At 37.3% G+C, this 22267-nt stretch overlaps 1 protein-coding gene across 1 annotated transcript; it reads left to right on the top strand.

Moving 5' to 3' along the window:
• The first annotated feature begins 1155 nt into the window (after window positions 1–1155).
• Window positions 1156–22109, top strand: LOC127638464 (sorting nexin-33-like). Its single transcript, XM_052120004.1, has 2 exons — window positions 1156–3417; window positions 18637–22109. The coding sequence occupies exons 1-2, from the start codon at window positions 2007–2009 to the stop codon at window positions 18888–18890; spliced, it is 1665 nt and encodes a 554-aa protein (XP_051975964.1). The 5' UTR covers window positions 1156–2006; the 3' UTR covers window positions 18891–22109.
• The last annotated feature ends 158 nt before the right edge of the window (window positions 22110–22267 follow it).

Here is a 22267-nt window from a genome sequence, read left to right as displayed (position 1 = left end):
TTTTGATTATTTTGTTCACAAAATGTAACAAATGACGGCGACCGTAAATCGCACAGTTGTCCATGATAAAACAGTCCACTCGGTGGCCATATTTGGAACGCTCACGGGCATCTATATTCTATGTAAACAAGCGGCATGAAAGTACAGCTCCTTTCTACTTGGGTGGGGTAAGACCAAAACTCCGAAAGGGTTGGTCGAGATTACGATCAAAGAACATATTTCAAATCAACAGTAAAATCTGACAACAATGGTGTAATACATAATGCTTCATTACCTCAGAACTAGCAAAAAAATAAATAAATAATCCCCGGCTGGTCTAGCTATTGCGCATGCGCGTTCTTGAGTTGATTGACAGGCGATGTCTGTTTCTAAAAGGTGATTGGCTCCTTTACCTTTAAGGCGGGATCTCCTTTTCTACATCCGCCATATTGGGGTTCCAATTTCTGCCATTCATTTTAATAGAAGTGGCCAGTCTCTGTTAAATTCTCACTAATAAACTTCTCGCTCTTCTTAGTCTGGAACGATGGTTGTGTAAATAATAATTGCAATATTTTAACTATTCACTGAGTATATCATACATTTTATGGCTTCTTAGTGCATTGTGTAAGTATAAACCTATATCCAGACAGATGCTGAAGAAGTGCAAGTAGTAGCACGCATACATGTTACTACCTTTCTCAGCTCTGGCCAGGGTAGACCAATCACAATCGTTTGTGGTTAACGAATAAGAATTTTATTTATTCGGTTTTATATAGATTGCTGAAGTGGATATCTATTTTTAAGTCAGATAGCAAATACATTTTCATTAAAACATTTGAAAGATTACATTGTTTAGTGTATAAATGTCTCAAATACGACAAAACAGGTCATGAAATTTGAATGTGGCTCAATGAAGGATTCGGCTTTTTGAGACAAGGCAGTTTCTTCAGAAGTTATTAGCTTGCCACATTAGCTACACAATAATTTAGATGGTAGTTGATTTAAATTCGAGGATTTGATTGTTTAGATGCCGACTACATTGTCGTATCAAAAAGTAAATCTACACAAGTTCTGTAGTTGTTATGGTGACCACTTGGTGGCGCCAAAAACATTTTCAAGTGCCACAATAAATGCGCTACTCTCATTGTTCAATCGTCACGTCATGGAAAGAGTTACTGCGTTTCTGCTCATACTAAAGTAATACTTTCTGAATAACTCCTCTCTGGCCTGTTGAGTCTCAAGTCGAGGGAAACAGTGGGAGCAGAGAGCGATCTGAACTGTATCTGTGGATTATAAAGATGCTTTAGATGTAGTTTATGTTCTTTTGTTTACGGAACGCAGAGGATGCATTATTCCGCATCCCAGCCCGGGACATTATGTTAGGGTAATGTTTTCATCTGTTTTTTGTTTTTGTTTTTTTGTTCTGTTGGACTTGGAACCCAGTTTGTGTTTGTTTTAAAAGAGATTTACATCATGCACGATGCCTAAAACGGTTCTAAAAGGATTTTAAGACAGTGAGTTGCAAGTGTTTGCCGGTGTCGTGTTTCTGCTGGACGGGATTTATGGAAGTATATTTGCGGCTGAATATTGTGGTTTTGCGGAATAATGAAACGACATAAATGTTGGGATGTTGGAGAATAATACAACAAGGGTATATTACAATATGAAAGTAATCCCTAATACTTTCTTTTAGAGTTACAAATGTTGCAAATACGATTATAAACTCATTGTTTTATTTTATCTGAAACATAAACCATTCCTGCCTTCTACTTTGTGGTCAGTAAGGTTTAAATCTTTTCCTCAGAATTTGACCAATAGCCTCAAAACAGTCGCCATAGGCTATGAGTACTGTTGTGCTGTATAACCTGATTTAAGGCTATAGGGTACATACCAAAGAGGCTGAAAACAGTCCTTTTTGTGTTAGATTTGATCAGTAAAGAATTCTGCACTTTGATATGAAGTAAGGAAGCTGTTTGTGTGGCCCATTTTGTGTATCTGCCTTGATATTGCAAATAAAAGACAACAAAATGTCACTTAGAGCCAAAGCCCTCTACACATTCCAAAGTGAAAACAAGGAAGAGATAAGCATCCAGGAGAATGAAGAGCTGGTGATTTTTGATGAGAACTCTGTGGACGGTTGGTTACAAGGCGAGAACAGTCGAGGAGAACGAGGGCTCTTCCCAGCCTCCTATGTGAACATAATCCGGTGCCGTTCTGGGTCCAACCTGACGGATCAATCCCTCAGCTCTCCTGAAAGTTCTCCTGGAAAAGATATATCGTACATTAACACCCCACCTACGACCCTACTGAGTGATGATGATGATGATTGGGACGACTGGGATGACAGCTCAACGGTCGTTGACGACGAAGATCCACAGAGAGGGATGGGTGCCAATGGGCATTCCCACCAGAGGGGGTATTCCAACCCAAATGTCCACTACCGCGCCAAGCCGTACATGGAACGCCAAGACAGCATGTCCAGCAACAGAAAGGGTAGCATGGTGGGCAGGAACTTGAATCGTTTCTCCAGTTTCGTGCGTTCAGGAGTGGAGGCCTTCGTACTTGGTGACGTGCCCATGATGGCCAAAATCGCTGAGTCTTATTCAATAGAAATGGGCCCACGGGGACCCCAATGGAAGGAGAGCCCTCAGCCCTTTTCCTGTTCCATTGAAGACCCTACAAAACAGACAAAGTTCAAGGGTATCAAGACTTACATCTCATACAGAGTGACCCCTAGTCATACTGGCAGTCCGGTGTACCGACGCTACAAGCACTTTGATTGGCTATACAACAGACTACTGCACAAATTCACGGTCATATCCGTGCCCCACCTTCCAGAAAAACAAGCCACAGGCCGTTTCGAGGAAGATTTCATTGAGAAGAGGAAGAGGAGACTAATATTATGGATGGACCACATGACCAGCCACCCGGTTCTATCACAATACGAGGGTTTCGAACACTTTCTAATGTGTGCAGATGATAAACAGTGGAAGCTCGGTAAGAGAAGGGCGGAAAAGGACGAGATGGTCGGTGCTCATTTCATGCTCACCTTCCAGATACCCAACGAGCACCAGGATCTTCAGGATGTTGAGGAGCGCATTGACTCCTTCAAGGTGTTTGCAAAAAAGATGGACGATAGTGTGATGCAGTTGACGAATGTTGCTTCAGAATTGGTTCGTAAACATCTAGGAGGCTTCAGGAAAGAGTTTCAAAGGCTTGGGAATGGTTTCCAGTCCATCAGTCAATCATTCTTGTTGGATCCTCCATACAGCTCAGACGCCCTCAGCAACGCCATCTCACATACCGGACGAACCTACGAGAACATTGGCGAGATGTTTGCAGAGCAGCCCAAAAACGACCTGTTTCAGATGCTGGATAAACTGTCGCTGTATCAGGGCCTGCTGGCCAACTTCCCTGACATCATTCACCTGCAAAAAGGTAAAATGAGCTCAAACAAAAACATAGCTCTTAGGCTAATTCTAATTGCAGAGTATTAACTGTTTTTCAAGATATTTGCTAATAATTGAGTTGTATGTGACATGGGCGCAGCAATGCTGCATTCACTTTTAAAGGATTTTTCTGGTTTCAATACAAGTTACGCACAGTCTGCAGCATAATGTTGATTAACACAAAAAAGCAAAGATCACGGTTACAGTAAGGCGCGTGCAATGGGAGTGAACATTAAAAACACACTCTGTTTCAAAAGTACAGACCAAGATTTAAACATTATACTTGTTAACTTGAATTTAGTGCGATATAATCTCTTTCTAACCTTATCTGTGTAAAGTTATATCCAAAATGACTACTTCGTTGTTATGATAATTTAACCCTGTGATCCTGGTATTGGATATAACTTTGCACATAAATGTTTAAAAGTGATTTTATCCCATTAAAAGCATGTTAACACATATAATGTTTATGTCTTGTGGCTATACTTTTGAAATGGTGAGTATTTGAACGTTAATGGATTGGCCCTATTCACATCCATTGTAAGTGCCTCATTGTAACCATGATTTTTGAGGGACTAGTCACATTTTTAGTTTTTTGGTGGAAATCAACATTATGCCACAAATGCTGTTTTTTAAGCTTAACTTGTATTGAACCCAAAACATTCCTTTAAAATATCATGCCTTAATGTGTTCCCCAACATTTCAAAGAATTTCTCTAGTTTTACAAGATTGCTGGTTCCTGAATTCACAGATAGCGGATATGTGGGACACACAGCAGGGTTGACCCAGTGACATTATGCCTTAAGGCAACCAGTCACATGTTATTATGTATGAGTAGGGATTATTGGGCCTCCAATTCAGGACTGGAGTGAGTTTTTGTTTATCATTCACATCTGATGTCTGAACTCCCAAAGGTTAGTTACAGAGTAATTTTACAGTGGAAATGTGATGTGTTTGGCATTTACAGTCAGTTAAGAGAAAGATTCTTGGCTTTGCTCCGAACAGGACTCATTTTCTTCATTCTCAGTCTAAATCACAGGAAATGAGGGAGTTAGAGTGATTAATCAATGAACTCCAGCGCATTTAAGTTCAGTCAGTTCATGGCACAGATGAACTTCCACTTTCATTATGATACTTTTGTGGAATGACAGAGTGATGGTTAGAATTTCTCACTCCCAAGAGCTCGAATTTAAGATATGCTGACATACTAATACACGCCAGCGTTTTACATGTGTACAAAAGAATCAGATAATATGGATATATTAATAGGTGAATCTCACAAAGAAACGTGGGGGTCATATTTCATATTTCTGAATTACAATAATTATCGCATGTTACTAAATTAATAAAATAATAGTCATTCATAAAATAAGTGATGTCACAATCTTAATGATCCTAAAAATAGGCCTAATTTTCTTTGTGCAAACCAAGAAAAAAGAAAAGAAATATATTGTTGTTACATTATAGGTGTAGCTTAATAGTGTCTTTTGTAAGGCCTTGATTGACATTTAAACCTTTTAAATATTAAATGAGACCCTGAAACTCAACAGTAGGTTGACACGTAGTTTAGTAGCGCTTTGTCAATTGGTTTAAGTTCCATTTAAAGTCCTGTATAAATGCATAGAATCTGTGAAATCCTCCTGTAGATTGTGGAGGACAACAGCAGGAGTTGTTACACGTGTAAAGGTGTATAATCCTAAATTACGACACAGGTGTGCATGTGCTGTTTCAGCATGACAAGCCAAAGGCGTGATCAGTCACATGACACATGAGCCTCACATACCAGAAAGACATGTTAGAAGCCAAATAGTTCAGGATCTGTAGTGCCGATTCCAAGGTTTTAGATTTAATCTCAAAGTAGGAGTGACCAGTGAAAAGTATCACCATTATCTGTCACTATTGTGCACCGGAGACAGTTAACCTTTATTATTCTGCAGAATTAACTAGTCTAAATCAAATAACCTCCTTGAGCAAACATTTTCCTAGTTTCTCCTTTTGACATGTGTGTGTGTGTGTGTGTGTGTGTGTGTGTGTGTGCATTGAAAGCAGGCCAGTCTGATTGCTGTAGTTTCACGTCCACACCCTATAATGGTCATATCTTCATTACAGTTTGTGTTCAGACACAAAGGATCATGGCGTACAATGAATTATGCCATTTTTTTAAAATAATCAAGTTGTTAATAGTGACTTATGTACAATGAACATGTCTGCTACAGTGGAACTCTATTAAATTATTGACCGTATAAAATGATTCTTGTCTTTCAGTGGATGAGCACTGCTGATTAGCCCTTATACCAACAGTCATCCAATCACTGATTTCTGAATTTTACTCCATACATTTACTAGGTAATTTCTGACATTATGTTTATATTCACAGTAATAATCAAGCTACAGCGGGTTTTTGCATTTTTAAATTACAGTCTTCATCTGTCCAAGAATACATGACACAGTGCATAATCGGATATTTGAAGGAAGGACCTCAAAAATGTTGGGATAAATACATGTTGTGCGGCACTTATTTTTTCCGAAAACTTGTGCACAATGCGCAATTTCCGATTAACGTGTATACATACTGGACAAAGCTGAACAAAAAATGGTTTTGGGCCAACTTGTGACAAATTGTTTTGGCCTATAATGTTTGTTCAAACTATAGAGTCTGGTCTCCACCCAAAAAGAGTTCACCAGTTTCGCCAAAGTCCCTTAAAATCTGTAATTCGACTTATTTCCAAGTGAAACTGAATATTTAGTAAAGTTGGTGTCCTTCAGTATTTGATTGGATCATGATAGTTAGGCTGCAGTATTATCGTTTTGTATTGTTTTCCCCAATCAAACGCTCTATCCTTTTAAAGTACCATTATTTAACTGCGACCCTATGCAGATGGGTTTGACGCATGCGCACTACGACTTGCCGATGACGCAGGCGGTCCGCGTCTAGAAAAACTGGGCTGCACTTGGACAGTTAATGTGTACTGTGCTGATGCTGAAATTTGCATGCCGAAATCCAAAGTTTACTTTGGCCTTAAGACCAGGAACATTTAGGAGGAAGAAAACATGTTTGATTTTGATTTCATGTTTATTTGACTTTGCTTTATTGATAGAATTGTGTTGGCTCCACCTTAGCAATACATGTGCTCTGATCTACAGTACCTGCTATAGGAGTGCTGTAGTAATATACATCTGTGCTATGGTAAGAAAGCATCTGCCAAGGAGCTGATAATAGCCCATAGAGGAACAGTAAAGTGTCCGTAAAGCATCTCTAACACCAGGATCACTCAGATCTAAGATCAGCCTCCATGATCCTTGAAATATAGCATCTGTTTCTCTTGTGAGCTGCACGACAGCGTAGGGAGAGATCAGAGAGAACCAATGAATGGAGAAAAAACAACACATGACCCCGGGAAATAATAACAATTCTCTCTGAGTGCGCTCCGTACTACGTTTTTGTGTCCAAACCAATGAGCTGTAATCAGATCTGCTGAGGGACTGCAGGACACTTGACCTGATATGCAGAGGTTACGCTTGAACCGGACCCACTCCCCATATGAAAGGTTACAGAAATATTTTTATTTCTCAAATGCTGTCGGATATGAATTTGGATAATACTAAATAGCATCACTCAAAACCTATCTGTAGTACCGTCTAAGCTAATACGGAGAAAATTAAAAATAAGAGTAAAAACAAAAGTCATTCCAGGCCTCCGGCCGTGGGTGTGGGTGTACGGTAGTCATGAACCTTTCAGTTCATGTGAGTGTTGGTCTGGTTTTATTGCCAGATATTTGAGTAATACACACACACATACGCAACAGAGCAGATTTTTGTTGCTTTTAGTTTTGAAATAATGAGGATTAACATGTCAGGGCAAGACATTGAATTCCTCTCCATCTCTTGTGTAGCTCGCTTAGAACAGACAGGATTTGAGGCAGGTTTTTACATCATGGATGTGTCTTACATACTTTTGGAAGAACAGGACAGTGAAGGAATGTTCCTCACCTGTCATGAAACACACAGCTGTCTATAGAAGAGGAGCCGCTGTAAACAGAACCGTGACTCACAGTTATATTGCTGGAAGACATTAGTTCTGTTCCAAAATCAATGCCACAGCATTTTGTTGAGAGTTGTGTTGCTTTTAGTCCATATACAGTGACAAGACAATGTATGTGAACCCTTTGGAATTGGCTGGTTTTCTACATTATTTGGTCATAACATGGACAATCCCCCCGGGGCAACCTGGATTAAGTGTCTTGCTCAAGGACACAATGGTGGTGACTGTGGGGATTGAACCAGCAACCTTCTGATTACCACATTGAACACATCCCACAAACAACACACAAACAATTATAATCGTTCGTTTATTTTTTGAACACATCCCATTTAACATTCACAGTGCTGCGGAAAAAGTAAATGAACCCTTGGATTTAATAACTGGTCGATTCGTAGCCTCCTTTCGTAGCAATGACCTCAACCAAGCGTAGTCAATGATATAGTCAATTAAATGTGAAACAAAGTCTGTAAACAATTGTTGGAAAAATTTCTCATGTCATGCACAAAGTAGATGTCCTAAACGACTTGCCAAAATAATTTGCTGTATGTAATCTTCTGACTTCAACTGCAACAGACTCATGAACAAAGATGTTAACCAGTTCTAATGACTCTTTCAAGTCTTTAAGTGTCACTCTAGGGTTATTTTTTTTTTTACCTCATTGAGCTTTCTGCGGTGTGCCCTTTGAGTCATCTTAGCTGGACAGCCACTTCTAGGGAGAGTAGCCACAGTACCAAAACGTCTCCATTTATAGAAAATGTGTCTAACTGTGGACAGATTAATATCTAAGCTCTTCATTTTAAGTATCATTCATATCCACAATGAAATAATCATTCCAGACAGTCGACAGTTTGTACACTAACATTTGGGGGAAAAAATTATTAAGGGCAAACTTGTTTGGTGTGATGAAAAAGACAATTTGAGAATTGGACAGCTGAAGAATTGAAATAAATAATTTTCACACAATAAATGGTTTTCATACAATAAATGGTTTGTTTATTTCACGCTTCGTTTAGATTATCATAGTTTCAAATGTGTGATAATTTGTATATTTATCATGGATTTTCTTGGTTTAATATTATAAGTCTGGGTCTGAATCTAGTGAGATAATTTAACAGCAAAAGTGGCGATTTAAAGAGATAAATAGATCGTTTGCACGTGCAGCATTTTAATTGTGAGTACTTGTGAATGTGTGCAGCCAATGTTGTGCTGACATAGAGACACAAACAGCTCATACCTTTAGAGATCCTTGGCTCAAAATCTATTATGAGCATTGCATGCTCTATTTTTAGCAGATGACAGGAGGAGTGCTAATTAACTTTTTAACATGAGTCATATACAGAATACATATTTATTTATATAGTATCCTTTTGTGGTTTAATAATGACTGTGATTCACGTAGCTACCGGCTTTTACGGATTGGGAATCTGCCATCAGTTCTCAGAGCTCCTTGGTCTAACAACACAGAAACACTTCAAAATAAAAGCTCTGCCAAAATAAAAGCTCAATTTAAATTTAAAATATGACAGAAATAGATCACTACTATATATTTATACTACTACTACTACTACTACTACTACTACTACTACTACTAATAATAATAAATCAATAGTAACTGTGTTATATTTAAGCAATATCTCACATATGTGATGCTCTATTATGCAGCAATTTAATTGAAAAAATAACCCCTATGTTGTATTTAGGATTGTGCTGTGAGGTTCTGTATGTTTATGCACTTCAATTGATATTTTTTTTTTAATTTGAAATTTCATTTCATTACATTTTTAATGAATTAATTTATTTATTAAACACAATTTCGCTGATTAAATTGAAATAAACTGCTGCTATTGAGTTCAGGAAAAAAAATGGGTATTCACATAACAAAAAGAAAAAAGTTGAAATCTGTTCATTGTAATAAAAATCAACCCCTGGGACATAAAACTGCCCGAAGTTGAAGAAACACCCATACATGCTTCTGTACTCCTAAATGTTTTAAAAAAAAAACAATAATTACTTTTAGCAGGATTTCTTTTCCAGGAAACCAAGAACACTGATGACCCATGCACTACATATATTTTGTCCAATCAAATGCTCTCTAGAATGAGAAGTTAGGTCTTTAAGGCATCATAGACACGCCCCCTTTGCAAACTCTGTTCCAAAACATGGGCAGTAACACGTTGATTATAAATACCAAATATTTCATTCCATGACAATTATCAATAAAAATGGTCAAAAACTGATGATTTTACCTTGTATTTGAGTGTGCTGAGTATATGTTTTGTGCTTTTAAGAGTATTTTGCTGCTAGCTTAGCAACATGCTAACATCAAACTCTGTCAATTGCCGGTCGAGTCTTCTGTGTGCTTCGCATGAGGGACCCTATTTGAATAGACGGCAGCACCATATGGAGGCAAAGCTTACTATGTTTTTGGAACAGAGGCTTTATATTACTAGAAATTTCACTCAAGACTTTGAGTTCAGTTTTGAGCTGGAAGTTTAAAGCTACTCAAATATGTAGTCATTGCATGCTCATGTTTCTATGAGAATTTGCTCATGGACAAATTGAGCTTTGACTGCTTTTCCAGTCTGAAATTCCTCTCTCCGTTTCCACGACTGAGCTGTTAGACACATTAAATACAGTCTGTTATTCTTTGTGCAACTGACATTCATTTCACTTCAAAGACTGAGACAAAGCTCAAATTAATCTCGTAATTCTTATTCTGACCAATATTAAGTCTATTTTTGCGACTTTACAACTTTAGCTCTAACCAAAGCTTCTCCAGATCTTTGTGCCCCCTTTGTTTGGCCTCCCATCACCATATGTGTGAGGGATACATGTGATTCTTTCCTTCTATATGGATTTGTAGACCAAGTAACTCCTTTCTCTTGCTCTGTGAACAAGGTTCAGCTGTGATGGGCTTTCAGTCTCAGATATCAGAAATTAATCTTTATTCAGATAATGGCAGTATGGTACTGTTAGCATGTTAGGGCTAAGTAACATTTTATGTCTCAGCTGTATGGCTTTCCTTTTGAGAAAAAGCAATGTTCAAGACTTTGGTCAAACCACAGTCCAGCAAAACCGTTCGGGCCGTACTTTGATAATATAATATAATACATTTACTTGAGTTTTTCTGGATATTAAATTGAGTATAACATCTTATTGTAGCTAAAACGTAGAATCTTGGTGTTGTGATGCCTAATGCCTAGTCCACACTAATACGTTTTAGTTTGAAAACGCATTTTTTCTCTCCGTTTTGGCCTTCCGTTCACACTGAGACAGAGTTTTTTGTCCCCCTAAAACGGAGCTTTTTGAAAACGCACTCCAAAGTAGATACATTTTAAAATGCCGTTTTTGCCTTGTAGCGCTGACTGTGAAAATGGATGCTTTGGAAAACGATGATGCATTTTTTAGTCATGTGAACTATCCAACTAAAACAATCAAGATGGCAGCCTGTGTTATAGTGGCGCTGTTGTGCCTGATACTCACTTTGATAGCGTTGTTAAAAAATAAATGTCAATTTGTACAACCTTCACATTACGTTCCTTCAAAGGCGAAGGGAAGTTTACTCGGAATTGGTGTCCGGCGACGGAACACGAGGACAATTGCGTTTCAGACCGCACATGCAGCGGGTATTTTCCGCATGCGCAGTGAGACGATTTAAGCATTTTCATAAGTTTCAGTGTGGACGAGCAACTTTTGGAAAATGCTTGAAAACATCAGTGTGGACGGAGAGCGTTTTGAAATGAAAACGCCGTTTTCAAATGTATCCGGATGAATGTAGACGTAGCCTAAAATTGTAATAAAGGGACCCTTTGACAGTTGAACATCATAATGAAATTAAAATGTGTTTAGTTCACACATTGAGAGCAAATATTATCTGAAGAGTTGATATGATTATGTGAAGTAAAGTAGGAGTATCTTAAAAGAACAGGGAAATGCAGCACAAGGGTCACAGACATCCGTCTAGTGCATATTTACATAAAAACAGCTAAAGGTTTTGTTTTGTGGTTTTTTTTTTACTGCTAAAAATGCGCTCTGCTCTATTTTTAGTACAAGGATACGTTCGTTCTGAATGGCCCCAAGCGTAGGGTGTCCTAGTTTAGTAGAATAATTGTTTATCTTGCTAATATAAAACACTAAATAATGTTTTAAAAAAAAATTTATATTTGACCATTTGTAGCTTTGTTTATATAACATTAAATGTGATAATAAATGTAAAGGAATATACAAGTTAAGCTCACTCGACAGCATTTGTTGCATAATATTGATTACCACAAAAATTTATTTCGACTCATTTCTCCTTGACTTTTTGAATTTTTTTTACAGGGAGACACTTACAATGGTAGTGAATAAGTTTAAAAACAGATATGTGAAGCTTATAAGTTTATAAAAGCACTTGCATTCATTCTCATGTTAAAACTCATGTATTATTTGAGCTGTTAAGTTAATAATCATAAAATAGTAATTTTTATGGTCATTTTAGGGTTTTAGTGTTTATGGTTTGACGTCATCATAGCAACCAAGTTGTAAAATTGGGAATACTTTTACACAGAAAAGGTTAGTAAGTGATTTTATCATACTAAAATAATTTTAACACACATATTTTTACATTTTGTGGCTATACTTTTGAAAGATTGGTTATTTGAACGTTTATGGATTGGCCCTACTTTTTCAAGGGATTTTCCCTCAAAATAAACAGTAGTCATACTATCGTTTTTGCATAAGGAACAAACAACTAGACAGAAAGGATTTGCAGAGTTTATGGATGCTCAACTTCCTCTTTCATTGCTCTGTTATGACTGAACACAACGAGAAGTTCTGCATGAGGACAGGTGTGTTTAAATACCAAAAGAGCCATGAAGATATTCACAGCATTTCTTTATAAAAGTCAATAATGGAAGGAGAACAATTCACTTCATGCCCTTTAAGTAATAACATGTTGTGCTGTAGAGTTCATCCTGTCTATGGTTCATTAGAGATGACTAATGAAATTAAACTCCACTCTACTGGACCTCTAGAATTCTGTCTCAGCAGAGATTGTTTAGTCAGAGACCGAGCACGTGCCTATAAAAGGAAGTCCCGCCTTACAGTAAAAAAAGCCAATTAACTTTTAGATACAAAGATTGCCTGTCAATCACTGCTGATTTGAAATATATTCTTTGATTATAATCTTGACCAACCGTTTTGGAGATTTCGGTCTTTCCTTATTCAAGTAAATGGGCGCTATACTTTTATGCCATTTGTTTACATAGACAAAAGCTGCCCGTTAGCGTTTTAATGATGGCTGTCATTACTGAGAATCTGAGTCCTTACAATCTGTACTCGTTTGAAAACTCTGTTTTCAGTTTTCCAATGTATTGAGTTGACAGAAATGAGAGCATGTTGTCTCCCAGAAGAATTTTAACTTTGTCAGTAAAAGTAAATGATTAGTGTAAATAGCGAAGATGGGTTTGGCAACTGTCCCGTTGTAGGACGTACCATAATTTAACCACTGTGTAACATCCCATATGGGACATCTATTGTCCTGTATTTTATTGGCGAGAGTGCCGAGGGTGAAGTCCCAGCCTGTCCCCGTTTGGATGAAAAAACGCTAGAGGGGGACCCTATCCTGTATTTAAGCACTCGAAAGGCTCAAGCGTCCTGTGCATGACAAAAAGTTGTCAACCATAACAATGATACTATCATGTCTGGTTCTTTATAATAAGACTCAAGTGTGAACACCCTTACTTGAACAGTATTTGTTTTGACTTAATTTTGGTCAAAAGGAAACACTTGCTGGGTTTAAATAAAATAATAAAATAAAAATCATATCAGTTCAAATCACTACTGCAATGTTTTAAAAAATAATCACAATAATTTTTTGTCCAAATCGCCCTATATAATGAGTTTCAATCTGGCTTGCTGAATTTCTTGATCGTATTCCCCCCTCTTTTCCTCATCATTTCTTGTCCTCTGTCTCTAGAAATAAAAGTGTTGAAAAGGCCGAAATAAATAAAATACTGATGGACCTCTATATCTGCATTTTAAGATCATCAGCATTAGTAGACAATCGCATCCAACCATGTCAGTTACAAAACCTACCAACACCCTTGTAAAAGGATAATTCATACATTTTGTTTTCAATTTTTTAAATGCATTTTGATTAAATATTGTGTGTAAAAATACTGACATTGGTGATTAAAAAAAATCCATATTGATTGACCACTAATATCAAGCAGAAGTAGAGGTAGAATATATCGGTTTTACTGATTAATCAGTGCCGATTTCTTTTAACTATCGTTTATCGGCAAAGAATTATGCCGATAGCTGCCGATGTTTTTTTATTCCTCCGTGTTCCTCTGAAAATTTTTAACGTTTTTTTAAATTGAAGTGAGGGCATGCAAAGAAAAACGCAACTATACTGAAACGGCGCTCATCATATCAGTTGTCTCCAAATTCACGTTGTTAAATAATAATAATATATAGGTTATAAAAAGCTTAATTTGGTAAATATTATATATGAAGCATTGGAACAAGTAAATAAGAATCCCTGGTGTGTTTCAGGCTTCTTTAGTGTTAAAAGATCCACATTATGCACCCAGCTGTGTTTTGTTCTGATTATTATTGGGATTTTGGTTGAAAAATAAACTACATCTGGGATTGTTTTCATTTTGGACTCTGACCTCTATGTCTGTGCAGACTAAAGAAAATTTTAGGGATCAATTTTAAAAACTATCGGCCGTTTCTTACCTAAGTTATCGGTATCGGCAAAATGTAGTATCAGTAGACCTCTTAGCAGAACTATTTTCATTATACACTGAAACCTCGGTTGCGCTGTGCTATGCTGCGAAACAGACTTTATGCTATCAACTCCACTAACATTTACCATTTTTCAAGTAATGATTTGAGAGATGTTTGATATTATTTTTAATGTAAAATGGCAGCATTAAGCACTGTGCTGTGCATGGTTCCAATGGTCGTGTTGATTGTCCCTTATAGATAAAATGAGTAATGGAAACCCGGATTTATAGAGCTCATTTCTATAAAATGATGAGTATTGACTAAATAATGACAGAACTTTCATTTTTGGGTGAACCATCCCTTTAACACAGTTAGTTTTCTTGATGCAAGTAACATTGACTAACATAACATTTATATACGGACTTTAAGGAAACATGAAATCAGTTCCCGAAATATTACAACTTTGTTTACATGATGTAATATTATATAATTTAGCAGCTCAATGAGAAAATGCAAACACAGTGTTTTGCATACAGACTGCACGTCAGGTCATTTGCCTGTATGCATTTTGTTCATTGTACAAGAGGTTTGTAATCCATCAGTTTCTGGGTCCAAAGAAAAAGTGTTGTGTAATCTGAAACTAAGAGCTCATGTTCAGACTTCCTGTGTCAGATTACAGGTGTAGACAGTCACTGTAAAACACTGACCTCTGATCAGCGGCACACAAACTCAGAGACATCAAATCTGTCATGCTGTGTCTGATAAAGTGTTTGCTTCTATGTTACAGTTAGACACAGTATGAGGTGATTCAGTTGCTTTTATTCAGTTCAGATTCAGTTGAATCAATTCAGATTTGGGTCTTATATTTGAGCTGCTCCAGAGGTCAGATTCTCATAATCGTGAGAGTGAGATTGTTCTGTCAAACAGGATTATGATGCAAGAACAGGTTACACTGGAACGATGAGACAAATCTGTGGACATGGGGCCCTTAAATTTGACAATTGAAAAAGATTATAGATTAGATACAGTTTAATGTTAAAAGGAATTTCTTGTTTGTTGGGGTGGCTGTGGCTCAGATGGTAGAGCAGGTCGGCCACTAATCGCAGGGTTGGTGGTTCGATTCCCGGCCCACACGACTCCACATGCCGAAGTGTCCTTAGGCTCCCAATGGCAAGCTAGCACCTTGCATGGTGTATGAATGTGTGTGAATGGGTGAATTAGTCAGAGTGTAAAGCGATTTGAATACCGTTAAGGTTAAAAAAGGCGCTATATAAGTGCTGACCATTTATAAACGCAGACCAGACCATTTCTTACATTGTTTTTATAATGGGGCCTCGTTTCAGAATTCTGCAATCAGAAGTCCTATTTGTACATTAAATAAATTAAATAAGATCACCTCATGGATATGTATTTAATTAGGGTGACAACAATAAATATTTAAGCAATATCACATGAGCAAGAGTGCGATATGGCCCTATATCAGCACTGCTGTGATTCGGCCGCAGTCCGAGTGCCATAGGTAATCACAGCAGTGCTGATTTAGGGCCATATAGGATGATTACGAGTGTGATTTTGCTTATTTACAGCAGTTCAATTAACAAATACATTTTTAAAAATGAGAAAAAACTGTGTACGGTCATAAAAAACCCATTTGTGCATGGAACTACTTTCTTACACGACGGCTCAGAATCTGCCGTTCTGTACCCATTAATCACCCATTGTGTAATTAATCAGTCTGTTGTGTCTCTCAGATGTGATGCGCCGTAATGCTGAAGTTGTTCGTTTAAAGCTATTTCCTAGCTTTAGTAGTGTAGTAAGTGTAGTCAGCGATCACGAAGAGCTGTTGAATGTAAACCGCTGACGTGGATTCACTTCACGTCACCTAACTGGTTCATATTACACACAAAAATGATCTTTTGCCACCACCTGCTGGCTAACATATGTAATGTAAAAAAAAAAAGACAAACAGAAGCTCTTAACACATATGCATTGCTCTTACACTTTAGTTTAGAACGGCACAAACACAAGCGGAGTGATACACACAGTGAAGCGTCAGAGTGCTGATGGGGTCAGACATCAGTGCTCATGGAACGACTCTCGTCCAATCAGATTCGAGGACCGGAACTAACTGTTGTATATAAACATATAAATATAAACATATAAGTTCATACTGAATATATAAACTAATAAAACAAGAAAACACCCCTGAAAATGGTGATAACCTACAGTTACAATTTAATATTTTGCTTTGAAAAGAACAGTAACTTTTACCAAAATCTGTGCAGGGGCTCAAGTAAATCAGTGACTCAATTATTTGAACTTATTTGAAGAAATATGTGAACCCTTTGGAATTAGCTGTTTTTCTGCATTAATTGGTCATAATGTGATCTCATCTTCATCAAAGGCTATGTTAACATGTACACCAATACTATGATTGTTGCAACAATCCGACTATAAGGAATAATTAGAATACGATGTTTACATTATTTGGGCCAACCACTTCAATCCTTTTTACATGCTACTTGCCAATAGTCTGATTATTCGCTGAGAAATGTGATGTTATAATGCTTTTATAAAATAATATTACAGAAAACATCTTGTTGCAAATATGCATCTTTAAATACAGCTTGGCATAAAGAAAATTAATCAGTCAGTTTGTGAGTCTTTTTGAACTATTATTAAAAGATCCGGTTTATAAGAGTCATTTTCAACTACACTTGGATGCGCTTATTTGATTCACTAAAAAGAATCAGTTCATAAGAGTCATTTGTTTATCGGATTACACTGGTTGCTCTGTCTGTTTTGATTCACTAAAAAGAATCAGTATGTTTTCATGTTGGTATGCGGTGCGGTGCCCTTTTTAAACCTTACGCAGTGCTGCATGTTCTTCACAAACAATTCAACCTTAGTTTCGTCAGCCCACAAAATTTTCCCAGTAATGGTGTGGAGTGTCAATGTAGTCTTTGGCAAACTTTAGGCATGCAATTGCAGCAATTCCTTGCAGTCTTTATCTGTCACTCTAGGGTTCTTTTTTTACCTCATTGAGCATTCTGTGGTGTGTCCTTTGAGTCATCTTGGCGAGATGGCCACTTCTAGGGAGAGTACCCACAGTACTAAATCGCCTCAATTTATAGACAATTTGTCTAACTGTGGAAAGATGAATATCTAAGCTCTTCGAGATTACTTTTGAACCCTTTCCACCTTTGTGCAAAGCAACAAGATCTTCTGAGATCTCTTTTTTTGCGAGGCATGGTCCAAGTCAGCAGATGCTTCTTGTGAGTAGCAAAATCAAAATGTTTAAATTCTTTTTATAAGTCAAACTAACTCTAACCCACACCTCCAATCAGCTCCTGACTCTAATTAGCTTTTGTTGATTTCATTAGCCTAGGGGTTCACATACATTTTCCAACAATACAACACAAATACAATAATTTGTGTGTTATTAGTTAAAACAGATTGTGTTTGTTCGTTATTTTAACTTGGATGAAGATCAAACTAGATTTTAAGACAAATTTATACATAAATGCAGGTCATTCCAAAGGGTTTCACATACTTTTTCTTGCCACTGTACATGAAATGTCCAAACGAATCAATTCACTAAAATGAATTTGGGACTTCCCAACACTAAATATAAGTAAATCGAAAAATCCTTTATTTAAATGGTTGGTTGGAGAGGATGGTTTTGGTGAGCGTGTTTGATTACTCCCTCGGCTCCACATGCATGCGCTTTACAATGTGACAAATGTGGCGTTTTGTGACGCCACAACTCTTTAGAAAAAGTAGCTTGTTTCTGGAAAAGCTACACGCTTGTGGAAAAACTACTGTCACGCTACTGAAACATTTTGTTAAGTTAAAACTTATGTATGTAACTTTTTCAGTTTAAAATACTTTCTTCTTTCCCAGTTTAATATGCAGAGCCAACTATAAGTAAGCCATTCATAAGTTATTTAAAAAAACTGTAAACACTATTTCTGTGGCTCTATGAAAATTGCTCTGTTTGTTTTGAGTGACCCACTTCGACCCTCCCCAACAACATTACTCAACCAATGGCATGAGTTGGGGGTGGGACTATCTCTTTGTTTGACCAATGGCAGATGGAGGGGTATACTCAAAGCTGTTTTGAAAAAGTAAATTTTTGCAATTCCGTTTAGTGGTGCAGAAATTACATACTATAGCTTTAATAGTGTCACCACTAGGTGGGCATTGTCTCTATACGTAAGGTGGTTGGTGGGGAGGAAAAGAGTGTGTTTGGTGATGTCAGCCAGAAAGGAAAGTCATTTCATAGGTGGATTACATTTAGATACATTCACAAACATATATATATATTTTTAAGAAATAACATGCATTGATATATAAGACTAATGTATTGACTAATGACTGAACATGTATTTAGAAATTAAATGGCATAATTTTTGAATTCGTGTTTACGTTTTTCTTTCTTTCTTTTAGGTGCATTTGCAAAAGTTAAGGAGTCTCAGCGAATGAGTGATGAAGGCAGGATGGACCAAGCGGAAGCAGACGGCATTCGTAAACGCTGCAGGACTGTGGGTTTCGCCCTGCAGGCTGAAATGAATCATTTCCAACAGCGGAGGGAGGTGGATTTTAAAGAAATGATGCAGGCGTACCTGCGGCAACAGATTGCCTTCTACCAGCGTGTTGGTCAGCAGTTAGAGAGAACCCTGCACATGTACGATAACCTCTAGGGCCTGACCTTTGACCTTTGTACCATAATGGAGATAGGACACTCCTGTGGATGGATACACAAGGGTTGATTTGAAATCCAGACTGGATATTTTACAAGAGAAAGTAGACATTGCACACCGCTTCTGCACTTAAAAATGTCACTTTTAACCCCAGAAACCAACATTATAGTTTACTGTTTGAAACAATGTACATGTAAAGTGTATCTTTGATTTCGCTATGAAGTTTATTTAAATGTCTGTTAGATCAATGTTACTCTTTTTCACATTGTTTCATTCGAGAGTCTAACATGCGAGTGATGTTACTTGTGTTTCATCAGGTGCAGATGCTAATCGGACTCCAAAAACCACAGTGTAACACTTCACGTCTTATTAAGTACAATGTAAACTACAAATCTGAATCTTGTCGCAGATAATTGAAAAGTCGCTCAACTCAGCAGTTTGCTAATACAGACTTCGCTAGTTTGTTGTAAAACTAGCATATGACGCAGCTTGTTTACATGATCATTTGCCAAAACACATAATTTTCTTTTTTAAAAGCACATTGGGACATGACAATGTCTACTGTAAAAAAAAAAAAAAAATCTATAGCATAGTAACACTGTCTTATCTTGTTTACCGAGTTTTTGTTTGGTTTCTATTTTATTGTGTTTTGCTGGGTTGCCCCGCCCACAGTGAAATCTTATTGGTCCAAAATTCTGTTCTAGATAGTTGTTAAAGCCACAGTGTGTGATTTTCCAAACAGGTTTAGCAAACACGTGTGCTTGCTGATGTTCGAACAGATAGTCTCGCGTTTCGGTAAATTCAACCTACGAATGGCTTAGGTATAGATCAAATTACACACAGCTCAAATTACACACATATGCTCTGATTTCCCATGATTCGAACAAAATTTAGCACAGAAGCTTGTTGCATTGCGTCTAGCTAAGATGAGATGCACATTTAGAAATCTTTGTTTGTTAAATTCACTAAACGTTAAACGTGAGTAGATGAGCAGGAAATACACACAGCAGGTTTGTGTGGCCTCTGCTCGAATCCAGAACGTTTAATCAGATGATATGTGTAATCCAGCTCCTCTCAGACAACAGAAAATTCCTGAGTTTACATAAAAAGTGAGTTACAGTGAATCACATGTTTGAGCCATGTGACATTCATCAGAGAATTCGAGTCAGGATGTCCAGAGTGCTCCCAGATGCGGTAGACAGAGTGTCCTTCCATGATAATGAACGTGAATACAAGTTGATGTGAGTTGGAAAGACTGTTTTGTAATTCTGGATCTGGGATTAATTTTTCAAATGTTTTTGACTGAGATAAATGTTTTGTAAGTTTTTTGGAAAGTCTTCCTACCCAGAGGATATGAATTTCAGTCGTAAATACTTCAGTATTAGCATTAGCATCTTTAGCAAAATAAATGTTTGTTTGGGGTGTTTCTAAAGGCGGAAGGAAACCTACTTCTTTTCTCCTTTTTGTGTTCTCAGGAAAAACCAGAAAGGGCTTACACGTTGTGCTTGATTTTTGTTTTCCTTCCTTTTCATTTTTAGTTCTTAGATATAAGAGGTACAGGGGTTTATATTAGTAAGTATCATGGCTGCAATCTCACTTGACTCTGTGGTGAAGAGTTGCCATTTTACAGTGCTTTTAGATTAAACTTGTCTCTTGTCTCAAGTTTCAGATTGTAAACTTGGATGCTTACTGTTTGCACACTTGTTAACACTTAAGGACCAAAGTTTTACTGAGGGTTTACGAAAAATGTTAGAGGTTTATCTGAGCAGGTTTGGACTTGATTAATCTGGACCTGACACAAATGTTATGTAGAAACAACTATAGAAATGCATTAATAAATTAAGTCAACATGAAATTAAAATTGAGCCTATTTTTTTTTCTTAATACATGTTCTTGGTATTATTATGAACAAAATGTTATATTCATAATCGTTAATGAAAATATATAACTTGCTCCGCCTCTGAAATGACTTTCCTTTTCGGCCGATGTCACCGAACCTATTTGTAAGCCCCTCCCCTTCAACCACCTGTCACATAGAGACACATTTTCACCATCCAATAAATTCCTGGATAAAATCCTGCCTTTAAAGCTGAAGTATGTAACTTTTTCTGTGTTAAAATACTTTCTCCTATCCCAGCTTAAGATGCAGAGACAACTATTAGTTAGCCATTCATAGGTTAATTGTCTTGAAATCTGTAAGCACTGTGATTCAGTGGCACTATGAAAATTGCTCTGTTTGTTTTGAGCGACTTTGTTTGAGCTTAGACCCGCTTAGGGACTGTCTCTTTGTTTGACCAATGACGGGGGGCGTATTCAGAAAGCTGTTTTGAAAACAAAATGTATTTTTGCAATTCCGTTTGGTGACACTAGTGGCACAGAAATCACATACTTCAGCTTTAAGTCCTGACCTACATTATTTTTTTCTCAGAAACTGCGAAGTACACCCCATTACGTTAGTAAAATTGGTCGTGAACAACATTTCATGTTGACTTGAAAATAAACATCCTGAAGAATATTTGTAAGTGCCTGAGAACTGACCAGTCCTGTGGTTTGCAGAAATGTTATTTTGGTATCCAGATGTTTATATACTAACAGGTCTAATTAGTTAAAGAATTACTGTCCGATCCCTCTGGGGATTTCCTTTCTGGTAAAGAGGGGAAAAAAGTACAGATAAACAAAAAGCCTGTTTTCCATTCTCTGGAAATCTTTGGAACACAAACAGACCGAGTGTGTTGTGGTTGTGTGTCCATTTGGCCACTTCACCCGCATTCTGAGATACAGCATAGCTCAAATGCACTGTAGAGTTCCTCATACCAAAGGCATACAGTTTTCCATGACTAGACTAATCCAAATATTCTGCTTTCATTATGGTCTCCTTGCTTTTTGTACTAGAGACAGTGGCAATGTTTTATCAGGGCACATTTGAAGATGAATTACTCACATTCTGAACATATTTAAATGAGCAAATATGGAACAAACGCAAAGGATGGACTCTCTTCTCATTGATCAAGATCTGGAATAATCAGTTCTGGAGGGACGGCAGACCTCATACGGATGATTTTGGACTCTTTTAGGACGTGTGAGATCTTGCTCTGTGTTTACTCACTGTAAGGAGGACAGTAGAATTTATATATTGTGTAGATTTTATACTTTTCCACAGATCTTGTGTTAAACGGGATCTGAATAAATAGATCTCAGAATGGGTTGTGTCTTTTTTATGCTGTTATAAACGTTTTTTATATGACTGCATGCAGGAAAATCAAAGATATTTGATTAAAGGTACTGTAACTGATTTTAGCAGTTGTAGAAGATAAACAAACTGAGCCGTTGGCTTAGCCACGGCCCCACTTTCCAAAACCCCCCACTCCAAAGACACC

This window comes from Xyrauchen texanus, chromosome 46, assembly GCF_025860055.1.
Source record: "Xyrauchen texanus isolate HMW12.3.18 chromosome 46, RBS_HiC_50CHRs, whole genome shotgun sequence".
In the NCBI taxonomy this organism is placed as follows: domain Eukaryota; kingdom Metazoa; phylum Chordata; class Actinopteri; order Cypriniformes; family Catostomidae; genus Xyrauchen; species Xyrauchen texanus.
The sequence above is the reverse complement of the archived record's forward strand: the minus strand, read 5'-3'. Positions and strand labels throughout refer to the sequence as shown.

Excerpts from the sequence above, each read along its gene's own strand:
- LOC127638464 (XM_052120004.1), top strand. The coding sequence starts at position 2,007 with ATGTCACTTAGAGCCAAAGCCCTCTACACATTCCAAAGTGAAAACAAG. Across the intron at positions 3,418-18,636 it reads CATCATTCACCTGCAAAAAG|GTGCATTTGCAAAAGTTAAG; the intron begins GTAAAATGAGCT and ends TCTTTCTTTTAG.